The 13,995-nt window shown below is 45.0% G+C and overlaps 1 protein-coding gene across 1 annotated transcript in view; it reads left to right on the top strand.

Annotated features, from left to right (window-relative positions):
* The first annotated feature begins 2,409 nt into the window (after nt 1–2,409).
* NUP210L (nucleoporin 210 like) overlaps nt 2,410–13,995 on the top strand; it is a 147,392-nt gene continuing 135,806 nt past the window's right edge. The window contains 2 exon segments of the mRNA XM_023508329.1: nt 2,410–2,609; nt 7,025–7,161. Of these exon segments, the coding sequence (XP_023364097.1) occupies nt 2,410–2,609; nt 7,025–7,161 (337 nt within the window).

The following is a 13,995-nucleotide window of genomic DNA, read 5'->3' as shown; positions in this document are numbered from 1 at the left end:
ACCTTTGAGACCAGATTTTTATCCTGTCTCTACTCTTGCCAACGACTCAGAATGGATCATGTGCTCCTTATGTTGAGTGGACCACATAATTGCTCTCCTGCCTTCTTAAAGAAAAATTATGTTTTTGCCACTAATTTACCAATATGAAACTCATCTCATTACCCTTTCTGGGTCCGAAGCTGCTATGTCTAAAATTGCCATCTCCTTGTACTTTGCAACAGTCTGTGCTGGAGAAATCTTGAATAGCTTATGTACAAGACTTTGAAAATTCTATATTATTTGAAACCTTGCTTCATTTGGTCTGGGGCCCCTGGCCATGAGGGCTCTCTACAGTCTTTGAGCTGGCAGTGTACTAAAAACCTTTTAAAGTTTCTTTCCCTGCCCAGTCCCCACTTTTTGGAGAGGTTTCTCTGAGTGAGGCCTGTTAGGTGTACATCCTGCAGCTTATTGGCTTAAAATGTACTCTCCTTTGGTATGGTCTCTTTGGGGCCAATGGGGAGAAAGAAAACCAGTAGTGCAACTGTTTTGATACTGAATATTGACATGTGTCTTTTTGAAATAAAGAACCAGTCCCTCCAACTCTCAGAGCTATTTGACTTTTATTTATTAAACCAAACGTGCTTTCTCCACAGAAGTATGAGATTTGCATTAAAAAATCAGATCTTGGTTGGTTACAAGTAAGATTCAGTGTAGAGCAAACAATTTAGAAGCAGACCAAAACTGAGTTCAAAACTCACTTCTAAAATTCCTAGTTGTGTGTCTGATATAAATCATTTAGTTTTATCATCTAATGTGGAGATAATATATATTGTCAGGGTAAATGTGAAGAAATAATACTTAAGGCTCAGAACCCACAGTGCAGTGGTTACAGCACCAGCCACATCAAGGCTGGCAGGTTCAAACCCGGCCTGGGCCAGCTAAACAACAATAACTGCAATAAAAAATAGCTGGGCATTGTGGCAGGCAACTGTAGTCACAGCTACTTGCAAAGCTAAAGCGAGAGAATCACTTAAGCCCAAGAGTTTGAGGTTGCTGTGAGCTGTGACGTTACGACACTCTACAAGGGTGACATAGCGAGACTCTGTCTTAAAAAAAAAAAAAGAAAAATAATACTTATAATGACAGGCCTTTTATGGGTTACTTAACACTGGCATCTTCAAGCTAAACCATACTTTTTCCTTTGCAGTCATATTTGTATAAACCATAGATTTATTCTATTACAATCTTTAAACCGGATGTGATATTGATCACATTCCTAGAAATATGTAGTTTTAATGAACTGTCATGAAATAGCCTTTGAATTAATATTCCATTGGATATTTGAAGAAAACAAGTGAATTTAACAAGAAGTGTTCTCAGGATATTAACTTATAGGTGGTGTGTATGAGTGGATAGCTTTCAAAGCTGCCCTTGACAGGCCATCTCTGGCATTCCTGCACTCTGGCCTGGAAGTGAGACATGAGTAACTTCATATAAAAATTACATTGCTTCCTTGATAAAAGTCCAGCTGTTTATGCTAAAGACTGGAAGTTTTTCCATTCATGGGCAAGGACCAATACTGACTGGAAATTACTGCAAAAAAAAAAAAAAAATTCCTTTTTTTGGTCTAGGAGCCAAACATGGTAGGAAATTGGGAATTTTTTTTTTTTTTTTTTTTTTGCAGTTTTTGGCTGGATCCAGGTTTGACCCCACCACCTCTGCTATATGGGGCCGGCGCCCTACTCCTTTGAGCCACAGGCGCCGCCCGGGAAAGATTTTTTTTTAAGCTTTTCTTTTTCCTTTAACCTTAAAAGATATCTGCCATACATGATTTTGGAAAGCTTTTTATTTATTTTTGTTTGAGACAGTTTAACTATGTCGCCCTGGGTAGAATACTGTAGTGTCACAGCTCACAGCAACACCTCAAACTCTTGGGCTTAAGCGATTCTCTTGCTTCAGCCTCCCGAGTAGCAGGGACTACGGGCGCCCGCCACTACACCCAGCTATTTTTTGTTGCAGTTGTCATTGTTGTTTAGCTGGCCTGGGTCGGATTCGAACCCTCCAGCCTTGGTGTGTGTGGCCAGCGTCGTAACCACTGCTACAAGAGCCAAGCCAGGAAAGCATTTTGTTTGTTTGTTTGTTTTGCAGTTTTTGGCCGAGGCTGGGTTTGAACCCTCCACCTCTGGCATATGGGGCTGGTACCCTACTCCTTTGAGCCACAGGCACCGCCCCAGGAAAGCGTTTTAATAGGGTAGCAGGGTTTGTGCCTAAAGTTTCCATAAGGAGGTTTAAAGAAGGGCCTCATAAAAATTTCCCACAATTCCGAGTAAGCCGCAGGGGCCGCCTCCTGATGACGTCGCGCCTGTGGATTGGCTGGTGTGGGGCGGGAGCGGTCGTAGCTGAGCTGCAGCCTGCGACCCGGCAGTTGCCATGTCTGGCTCCAGTGCCCCGGCTAGCCGAGGCTTTGGGCTACTTTTCTCTTTGTCTCTACACCGCCTCTTGTTGATGCTTCTATTTTTGCTTGAGATTTTGGCCAACAAACTTAACGTGCCACAGGTGTTGCTACCCTTCGGCCGAGAGCCAGGCCGGGTGCCCTTCCTCCTGGAGGCGCAGCGGGGCTGCTACACTTGGTGAGGGGCAGGGGGTCACAAGGATATGCACCCCAGCACCACTCAGTAAGGAAGAGAGAGGTTCTTTCTGTAAGAGCCCACAGGAATCCTTTGTGGTCTGTCGGCTATCCTGGGGCGCCCGTGGCTCCGTGGGTAGGGCGCCGGCCATATACACCCAGGCTGGCGAGTTCGAGCTCGGCCCTGGCCTGCTAAACAACAATGACAGCTTGCAAAACAACAACAAAAATAGCCGGGCGTTGTGGCGGGTGCCTGTAGTCCCAGCTACTTGGGAGGCTGAGACAATAGAATCGCTTAAGCCCAAAGAGTTTGAGGTTGCTGTGAGCTGTAATGCTAAGGTATTCTATGGAGAGTGACATAGTTAGACTCTCAAACAAAAAAGGGGAGGGGGGGCTATTGTAGGGAGGAGGGCATTGGAATCAAGGGAGGTACAGGGGCCAGATTCTCCCTGCAAGAAGTGTCCTGCCTCTGTGGGGTATCATCAGGTAGTGTGAGGGACAACGTGGGAGAAATTCTAGGATAAGACTGGCTTTTTCATTTTTTTCTTTTGAGACCTCGTCTTACTTTGTCGCCCTGAGTACAGTGCTGTGGTGTCACAGCTCACAGCAACTTCAAACTCTTTGGGCTCAATTGATTCTCTTGCCTCAGCCTTGCAGTAGCTGGGACTACAGGCGCCCGCCACACACCAGCTATTTTTATTTATTTATTTATTTATTTTTCGGTTTTTGGCCAGGGCTGGGTTTGAACCTGCCACCTCCGGCACATGGGGTCGGCGCCCTACTCCTTTGAGCCACAGGTGCCGCCCGGGCTATTTTTAGAGATGAAGTCTCACTCTGGCCCAGACTGGTCTCAAACTCCTGAGCTTAGGCGATCCACCTGCCTTGGCCTCCCAGAGTGCTGGGATTACAGGCATGAGCCACCCCTCCCTTTTTCACTGTGCATATTGAGAAAGGGTCATCACTGTGAGCAACTAACAGGGCACAGGGAAGCCCACAGGGCACAGGGAAGCCCTGTGCCGGGAGTCTGCAGGTAACGTGAAGGACTTACAAAGTTATCAGCTTGACAGGGAGTTCCCTAAATCTTAGGAAATTTATTTATTTATTTATTTATTTATTTTGAGACAGAGTCTCACTGTATCGCTGCCCTCAGTAGAGTACTATGGCGTCACAGTTCATTAGCAACCTCAAACTCTTGGGCTTAAGTGATTCTCTTGCCTCAGCCTCCCAAGTAGCTGGGACTACAGGTGCCTGTCACGCCAGCTATTTTTTGGTTGCAGTTGTCATCGTTTAGAAGGCCCTGCCAGCCTGCGTGTATGTGGCCAGTGCCCTACTCACTGAGCTATGGGCGCTGAGCCAGGAAATTTCTTTAGGAGCAAAAAGACTTAGGTTGTGACGGTTTCTCCTAACTAAGGTGAGCTGTTTAACAGAAGGAGATTTCTTTTTTTTTTAGTCACCCTTGGTAGAGTGCCATGGTGCCACAGCTCACAGCAACTCCCAACTCCTTGCCTCAGCCTCCCAAGTAGCTGGGACTACAGGCACCAGGCACAATGCCTGGCTGTTGCAGTTTGGCCGGAACTGGGTTCAAACCTGCCACCCCATGGACAGTGTCTGTGGCTCAGTGGATAGGACGTCAGCTCCGTGTGCTGAGGGTGGCAAGTTCAAACCCAGTTCCAGCCAAACTGCAACAAAACATAGCCGGTGTTGTGGTGGGCGCCTGTAGTCCCAGCTACTTGGGAGGCCTAAGCCCAAGAGCTGGAGGTTGCTGTGAGCTGTGATGCCACGGCACTGTACCGAGGGCAATAAAGTAAGATTCTGTCTCAAAAAAAAAAAAAAATCAAACCTGCTGCCCTTGGTATATGGGGCCAGCACCCTACCCACTGAACCACAGGTGCCACCCAAGAGAAGGAGATTTTTTTAAAACACAACAGCAAATTACTAAGTACTTAACTAAGCCTTTCCAAGTATTAATTCTTTCACTTTTTAGTCTTCCAAAATAAGTGCTATTACTCCCATCTTACACATGAAAAAACTAAAGACCAGCGACCAGGAAGTACAAAGTTCTGGGAATGTAAGATTTGTCTTGGGTAGAGATGAGATCTGCCTGTAATATAAAAGTTGCCTCACTTGTATAAGGATACCCACTTGAAGTGTGGGGACAAGGGGTAGATTCCACTCTGTGATAATGACACTTCCTGACTAAAGATGGAAAGACATGATTTTTTTTTTTTTTTTTTTTTTTTTTTTTTTTGAGACAGAGCCTCAAGCTGTCCCCCTGGGCAGAGTGCCGTGGCATCACAGCTCACAGCAACCTCCAACTCCTGGGCTCAAGCGAGTCTCCTGCCTCAGCCTCCCAAGTAGCTGGGACCACAGGCGCCCACCACAACGCCCGGCTATCTTTTGGTTGCAGCCATCATTGCTGTTTGGCGGGTCCGGGCTGGGGATTCGAACCCGCCACCCTAGGTATACGTGGCTGGCGCCTTAGCCAGTTGAGCCATAGGCGCCGAGCCGACATGATTTTTTGGTGTGAGACCCAACCATAGGATTTGTGGTTATTTAAGGTATGAGGTGAACTAATTGAAGTGAACTTCAGGATGCCAGAGAGTTCATCCTAAATAGAGTATATTTCTCTCTACCACATCATAGAGAAGTAATGAGGTTTGTTTATATTTACAATATATATATATATATATATATTTGTTTATATAATGTGAGAATTTTGCCTCCCAAAAAGAATTGGGCTTGTGGGTGGTGCTTATGGCTCAAATGGGTAGGGCACCGGCCCCATATGCCGGAGGTGGTGGGTTCAAACCCAGCCCCAGTCAAAAACACAAAAAAAAAAAAAAAAAAAGAATTGGGCTTTTAAGATGACCCAGTGTGGCTTGGCGCCTGTAGCTCTAGCAGCTAAGGCACCAGCATATACACCAGAGCTGGCAGATTCAAACCCAACCCAGGCCTGCTAAACAACAATGATAACTACAACCAAAAAATAGCCAGGTGTTGTAGTGGGCGCCTGTAGTCCCAGCTACTTGGGAAGCTGAGGCAAGAGAATTGCCTAAGCCCAGGAGTTGGAGGTTGCTGTGAGCTGTGATGCCATTGCGCTCTACCCAGGGTGACAGCTTGAGGGTCTGTCTGAAAAAAAATAAAAGACCCAGTGTGCTATATGGATTTCCTGACTGAAAGGATGATTTAAGGTGTCTTCTTTCTAGCATCAAAAGACCTTCTTTCCATTAATCCAAAAATATTAATTAATTTTTTGGTAATTTTTTCTCTATTTTTTCCCTTAATCCCAATAGGAAACAATTTTTTTTTTTTTTTTGAGGCAGAGTCTCACTCTGTCCCAAGGGTAGAGTGCCCCTGTAAGCATCGTCACTCAACAGCAACCTCAAACTCCTGGGTTCCAATGATCCTCCGCCTCTTGAATACCTGGGACTACAGGTATGTGTCCTAACACCGAGCTAGTGTTAATATTTTCAGTAGGGACAGGATCTCTCTCTTGCTCACGCTGCTCTTGAACTCCTAAGTTGAGGTGTTCTACCCTCCTTGGCCTCCAAAGAGTGCTAGGATTACAGGCATGAGCCACCACACCTATCCCAATTTTTTTGTACTTTGAATTGGATTCATACCTCATAATTTAGGCAGTTTTTCCGTCCTAGATATCAACAGTACAATTTCTAGGATTGAAGGAAACTCATTCCTCAGGGTCTGAGCAAGTCTTGTATCTCATTATTAAAAGCAAAACATCAATCCTATTTTTATATCTGGAGGGACAATGTAACATTAATCTTATTTTAAATATTGAGAGAGGAATATAACACTCTGAGACTGCATAAGAGATCATCGGAGAAAGTTCTCTTTTTTTTTGAGACAAAGTCTCAAGCTGTCACCATGTGACCATGTGTAGAGTACAGTGGCATCACAGCTCATAGCAACCTCCAACTCTTTGGGCGTAAGTGATTCTCTTGCCTCTGCCTGGGACTACAGGCACTCATCACAACATCCAGCTATGTTTTGGTTGTAATTGTCGTTGTTTGGTGGACCCAGGCTGGATTTGAACCCGCCAGCTCTGGTGTATGTTGCTGGCACCCTACCCGCTGAGCTACAGGTGCCAAGCCCATTCAGCAAAGTTCTAATCAATCTCTCCCACTTTAATTCTTGCATTCTTAAGCAAAGTTCCTACTTTTAAAAGTGTCTTTTAGGGCAGTGCCTATGGCTCAAGGAGTAGGGCGTCAGTCCCATATACCAGAGGTGGTGGGTTCAAACCTGGCCCCAGCCAAAAACTGCAAAAATAAAATAAAAATAAAAGTATCTTTTAAGTGTATCTGTTAATATGTAACATGAAAGACGTATAGGAATCTGTGTTCTACCAAAAGTTATCTTTAACCCATGTATTTAATACTTTGAAGTGTTTTGCTCTGGCAGGCATTCCACTCATCATGATGCAGTTACTGTTGAGCCTTTATATGAAAATGGTACCTTGTGTTCCCAAAGAGCTGTACTCATTGCTGAATCTACCCAACCAATACGCCTCAGCAGTATTATTCTTGCTCGAGAAATAGGTAGGTATGTTGATAGCAAAGACATCATGTATCATTTTGTCTGTGGTAGAATAAACTGATAGATTATTAACACATTTGAAGTGTTGGCTTCAAATGTTAAGGTAGAAAGGACTCCTTCAATATAAACCCTAATTGCATCATCTCATTCTGTGACTTTTTTTTTTGTATATCCAGCATCTGATGTGGTATTTGATACCATGGAAACACTAGTTGTTTGAATCAATGAAGGAAGGAAGGAATTATTCATTTTGAACTAACTCAAAGAATTAAGGTCTGAGATTGGTCTGAATGAAACAAGTGTCAGTACAAAGACTACTACTTCTTAGAGTGTAGGCTATGAACATGGATTAGCTGAATCACATGGGAGCTTGTAAGAAAGGTAAATTCTTTGACTCTGTCCTTCACCTTCTACATTAGGATCTCTGGAATGGGTCCAGGGTCCTGTGTTTTAACAAGTTCTCCAGATTTTAATACAGTGTGGACCTAAAATTCATGTGCAATTCAAAATAGTTTAACATAGTAAATTTCACGCAAACTTTATGGACACCATGTATAATTATACTAAAGTTTGAGATGTGTGACACTAATCTGTTATGGTTTAAACCAGCTCAAGAAAATGCTGTTTATATTCAAAGTAGAGCTGGAGGCTTTCTATTCCTGAGTTTTTGGCACTTTCTCACCATGTTGCCTATAGGCCAGAAATATTAATATCTATATAGCTTTTAAATATATATTTTGGGTGTGGGGAGGTAGAGTCTTGCTCTTCTGTCTAGGCTAGAGTGCAGTGGCATGATCATAGTTCACTTGAACTCCTGGGCTGAAGTGATCCTCCACCTCAGCCTACTGAGTAGCTGGGCCTGCAGAAATACACCACTGTGCATGGCTAATTTTTTTTTTTTGAGACAGAGTCTCAAGCTGTCACCCTGGGTAGAGTGTCGTGGCATCACAGCTCACAACAACCTCAAACTCTTGGGCTTAAGCAATCCTCTTGCCTCAGCCTCCTACGTAGCTGGGACTACAGGCACCGGCCACAACCCCCAGCTATTTTTTGGTTGTAGTTGCCATTGTTTGGCAGGCCAGGCTAGATTTTAACCCACCAGCTCTAGTGTATGTGGCTGGCACCCTACCCACTTGAGCTATAGGTGCCAAGCCTAATTTTTTTATTTTTTGTAGAGATAGGGTCTCTTTGTGTTGTCCAAGCTGGTCTCTAACTCCTGGCCTCATGATCCTTCTGCTTCAGCCTCCAAAATTGCTAGAATCATAGGCATGAGCCACTGTACTCGGCTGCTTTTAAATATTTTGATAAGAGGAGTGGCAGCAGGGGTTGGGGGTCCTAATCAATGGTGGCAAGGCCTGGTGGGGGTGAAGGTACCCTCCATAACACTTTCCAGCCAGGTCTGGACATGCCCAACATTGTAAGCCTCATGGTGGAACATCTTTTGAACCCATTTGAATGGAAGGCTGAAAGCTCTACCTAATGTTAATAGAAGAGATTATGCAAACAATACAACACTCTGAACAAACACTAAAAACAGCTCTCATCTCAACAAACCCAGCGCTTATATCATAGTATGAAAAGTTAAATGCTGGGGCTCAGTGCCTATAGCACAGTGGTTATGGTGCCAGCTACATGCACAGAGCTTGGTGGGTTTGAATCCAGCCCAGGCCAATTAAACAATGACAATTGCAACCAAAAAATAGCTAGGCATTGTGGTGGGTGCCTGTAGTGCCAGCTACTTGGGAGGCTGAAGCAAGAGAATTGCTTAAGCCCAAGAGTTTGAAGTTGATGTGAGCTGTGACGCCATGGCACTCTACCAAAGGCAACATAGTGAGAGTCTGTCTCAAAAAAAAAAAAGGAAAAGAAAAATTCGATGCTGGGAAACAGTGTTTGTTTATTTTATTTTATTTATTTATTATTATTTTGAGACAGAGCCTCAAGCTGTCCCCCCAGGTGGAGTGCTATGGCATCACAGCTCACAGCAACCTCCAACTCCTGGGCTCAAGCAATTCTCCTGCCTCAGCCTCCCAAGTAGCTGGGACCACAGGTGCCTGCCACAACACCTGGCTATTTTTTGGTTGCAGCCATCATTGTTGTTTGGCAGGCCTGTGTTGGATTTGAACCCACCACCTTAGGTGTATGTGGCTGGCGCCTTAGCCACTTGAGCCACAGGCGCCGAGCCTATTTTATTTATTTTTGTTTTTTTGAGACAGAATCTTATTATGTTGCCCTCGGTAGAGTGCTGTGGTATCATAGCTCACAGCAACCTCAAACTCTTGGGCTCAAGCTATTCTCTTGCCTCAGCCTCCCAAGTAGCTATGATTACAGGCGCCCGCCACAATGCCTAGTTGTGTTTTTTGTTTGTTTGTTTGTTTAGCAGTCCTAGGCTGGGATCGAGCCCACTAGCCTTGGAGCATGTGGCCAATGCCCTAACCACTGAGCTATGGGTGCCCACCCCAACAAGGTGTTCTTTAGAGTCAGTAATAACACACAAAACCTACAAATTCATGCAAGGCACATTCTGGAGTTCATAAAAACGAAGAAACCTAAAGATGCCTTCTGTCTTGTGGGGATAACAATGATTGATCTTTACCCAAGAGATTCCTGGAACTTCTATTTTTTAGAGACAGAGTCTCACTTTGTCACCCTTTGTAGAGTGCTGTGGTGTCACAGCTCACAGCAACCTCCAGCTCCTGGGCTTAGGTGATTCTCTTGCCCCAGCCTCCCAAGTAGCTGAGACCACAGGGCGCCCGTCATAACACCCAGCTATTTTTTGTTGGAGTTTGGCCAGGGCCGGGTTTGAACCCACCACCTTCGGTATATGGGGCTGGCACCCTACTCACTGAGCCACAGGCACTGCCCAAGGAATTTGGCTTTGAATAGGCCTCTTTGACAGATAATGTGGGGATATTCAGTTTTGCCAGGTATGTTGGTAATTTTTAAAGTTTGCGCATGAAGGCAAAGTGAAGAAGCTCCAGAAAACATCTTCAAGTGAGTATTCTATTTTTTATAGCTATTATATTCCTGATGTAACTAGTGTTTTGCTGCTTAGATCTTATAAGACCTTAACCCGTGAGACTGAACACATATTTGGACTGTGACACCCCCAGTGGCTTCCATGCCTAATGCAAGGTTCCAACCACTAGGAAGAAGCTGACCAGTGCCCTCTAAACTTTTGCCCTATCTGCTTACGAAAGTTGCAGTATGCTATTGGCTTCAGCATTGTAGAAATGCGTAAAGCTCTAGTAAGATAGATCAATGATGAATCAGCTGACAAACCTGCAGTAACTCTAAAACATGGTCATGAAGATGATGAGAATTTATCAAAACCTGCTGAAGCCTTTAAGGAATGGAAAGTGTGGGTAAAGAAGTGCCTTGTTGGCCTTGCCCAGTGGCTCACACCTGTAATCCTAGCACTCTGGGAGACCAAGGCGGGTGTATTGACTGAGCTCACAGGTTCGAGACCAGCAGAAGCCAGAGTGAGACCCCTCTCTCTAAAAATAGGCAGGCATGTGGCAGGTGCCTATAGGCCCACATACTCAGGAGGCTGAAGCAAGAGAATCGCTTAAGCCCAAGAGTTTGAGTTCCTGTGAGCTGTGATGCTACAGTACTCTACTGAGAGCGACACAGTGAGATTCTGTCTCCAAAAAAAAAAATGCCTTCCACCCCAGAAGTGCATTAATGTACATAGTTACCATTCAATAAAAAAAAAAAATGCCTTCCTGTTTTCCAAAAATAAAGACCTTAAACTAGGAGTAATTAAAATAAATACTTGCACATTTTGCATAAAAATATTTTTTTAAAAAATATTTTGATAAATGATTTATCTGTCATATTTTCCTTCCTTCCTTCCTTCTTTCTTTCTCTCTTGCAGTTTTTAGGTGGGGCTGGGCTTGAACCCACCACCCCTGGTATATGGGGCTGGCGCCCTACTCCTTTAGCCACAGCGCTGTCCTCTTTCTTTCTTTTTGACAGAGTCTCACTGTGTTGCCCTCAGTAGAGTCCTGTGGTGTCCCAGCTCACAGCAACCTCAAACTCCTGGGCTCCAGCGATCCTCTTGCCTCAGCCTCCTGAGTAGCTGGGACTATAGGTGCCTGCCACAATACCTGGCTATTTTTAGAGACAGGGTCTTGCTCTGGCTCAAGGTGGTCTCCAACTCATGACCTCAGATCATGCGTCTACCTCGGCCTCCCAGAGTGCTAGGATTACACTGTCGTATTTTCTTTTTCTTTTTTTTTTTTGAGACAGAGTCTCACTATGTCACACTCTGACTCTGTGTGCCGTGGCATCACAGCTCACAGCAACCTCAAACTCTTGGGCTTAAGCAATTCTCTTGCCTAGCCTCCCAGTAGCTGGGACTATAGGCGGCCCCCCGGCCCCTGCCCAGTGCCCAGCTATTTTCTGTTGCAATTGTCATTATTGTTTAGCAGGCCTGGGCCGGGCTCAAACCTTCCAGCCTAGGTGTATGTGGCTGGCACCGTAACCGCTGTGCTACAGGCGCCAAGCCAACTGTTATATTGTCTTTTTTTTTTATAGAGACAGTTTCACTTTATCGCCCATGGTAGAGTGCCGTGGCATCACACAGCTCACAGCAACCTCCAACTCCCAGGCTTAGGCAATTCCCTTGCCTCAGCCTCCTGAGTAGCTGGGACTACAGGTGCCCACCATAACGCCTGGCTATTTTTTGTTGCAGTTTGTCCGGGGCTGGGTTTGAACCCATCACCCTAGGTATATGGGGCTGGTGCCCTCCCACTGAGCCACAGGTGCTGCCTGTCATATTTTCTTAAATAGAAGGTTACAATGTTTGGTAAACTACAGGGTGTCCCAAAAGTCACCCCTAAAACCACCATACCTAGGGACAATGAGAAATTGTAACTAAATGTACTTTTACCTTTACATTACAAAATATTCTTTGCATGTTGGCTACCTCTTCATAAAATTTTGTAATGAATATTTTGCAAAGAAAGGTACTTTTTTTTGTTTTTTTGAGATAGAATCTCATTTTGTCACACTCAGTAGAGTGCTCTGGCATCATAACTCACAGCAACCTCAAACTCTTGGGCTCAAGCAATCCTCCTGCCTCAGCCTCCTTAGTAGCTGGGACTACTAATGCAAGGTTCCTACCACTCAGAAGAAGCTGAGCAGTGCCCTCTAAATCTTTGCCCTATCTACTTACAGGCACCCACTAACAAGCCCAGCTAGTTTTTCTATTTTTAGAAGAGAAGGAGGGCAGCACCTGTGACTCAGTGAGTAGGGCACCAGCCCCATATACCGAGGGTGATGGGTTCAAACCTGGCCCCAGGCTCAGCACCAGGTGAGCCACATACACCTAAGGTGGCGGGTTCAAATCCAGCCCAGGCCCGCCAAACAATAATGATGGCTGCAACCAAAAAAAATAGCCAGGTGTTGTGGCGGGCATGTGTGGTCCCAGCTACTTGGGAGGCGGAGGCAGGAGACTCACTTGAGCCCAGGAATTGGAGGTTGCTGTGAGCTGTGATGCCATGGCACTCTACCCAGGGGGACAGCTTGAGGCTCTGTCTCAAAATAATAATAATAATAATGATTACAAGAAAAAATAAAAACAAAAATAAAAATAATTACAGTATAAAAATAATATGTGTGACCAAATCAATGCTTCTTTTCTGACTTCTATCCTCCTCTGTCCTTTGTAGCTACCCTTCATGATACAATCTTCAATGATTCTCATTTCTGAGAATTTCTTACCATATGTCATTAATTTTTAGACATTCGGTTTTTGATATTTTAAACATCTCTATAATTGAGATTTATCTTATAGTTAATGACATCTCCTAGCTAGGCACCCCTCAGGAGATAGTTGTCATTGACTGCACGTATGAAAACATTAAAAAGGCCAACAGGGCAGTTCCTGTGGCTCAGTAAGTAGGGCGCCGGCCCCAGTTACCGAGGGTGGCTGGTTCTAACCCAGCCCCGGCAAAACTGCAACAAAAAAATAGCCGGGCATTGGGCAGCACCTGTGGCTCAAAGGAGTAGGGCACCAGCCCCATATACCAGAGGTGGGGGGTTCAAACCCAGCCCTGGCCAAAATCAGCAAAAAATAAATAAAAATAACTGGGCATTGTGGCAGGCGCCTGTAGTCCCAGCTATTTGGGAGGCTGAGGCAAGAGAATCACTTAAGCCCAAGAGTTAGAGATTGCTGTGAGCTGGGATGCCACTGCACCCTACCCAGGGCAATAAAGTGAGACTCTGTCTCAAAAAAATAAATAAAAAGGGTGGCACCCTGTGGCTCAGGGAGCAGGGCACTGGCCCCATATGCTGAGGGTGGCAGGTTCAAACCTGGCCCCAGCCGAACTGCAACAAAAAAAAAATAGCTGGGCGTTGTGACAAGCACCTGTAGTCCCAGTTACTCGGGAGGCTGAGGCAAGAGAATCGCCTAAGCCCAGGAGTTGGATATTGCTGTGAGCTATTTGATGCCACGGCACTCTGCCGAGGGTGATAAAGTGAGACTCTGTCTCTACAAAATAAGTAAATAAATAAATAATAAAATTAAATTAAAAAGCCACCAATAAAATTTGTACAATAGGGTGAGTGCAGTGGCTCATGCGTATAAGCCTACCACACTGGGAAGCTAAGGCAGAAGGATCTCTTGAGCACAGGAGTTTTTGAGATTAGCCTGAGCAAAAGCATGACTCCTCTTCTTTTTTTTTTTTCATAGTGACAGAGTCTCACTTTATCGCCCCTGGTAGGGTGCTGTGGCTTCATAGCTCACAGCACTCTCAAACTCCTGGGCTTAGGCAATTCTCTTGCCTCAGCCTCCCGAGTAGCTGGGACTACAGGTGCCCACCACAACGCCTGGC

Source organism: Otolemur garnettii, unplaced genomic scaffold, assembly GCF_000181295.1.
Source record: "Otolemur garnettii isolate 467f Iridium unplaced genomic scaffold, OtoGar3 scaffold00244, whole genome shotgun sequence".
Classification (NCBI taxonomy): domain Eukaryota; kingdom Metazoa; phylum Chordata; class Mammalia; order Primates; family Galagidae; genus Otolemur; species Otolemur garnettii.
Note: the sequence above shows the minus strand (reverse complement) of the source record. Positions and strands in the feature narration are given on the sequence as shown.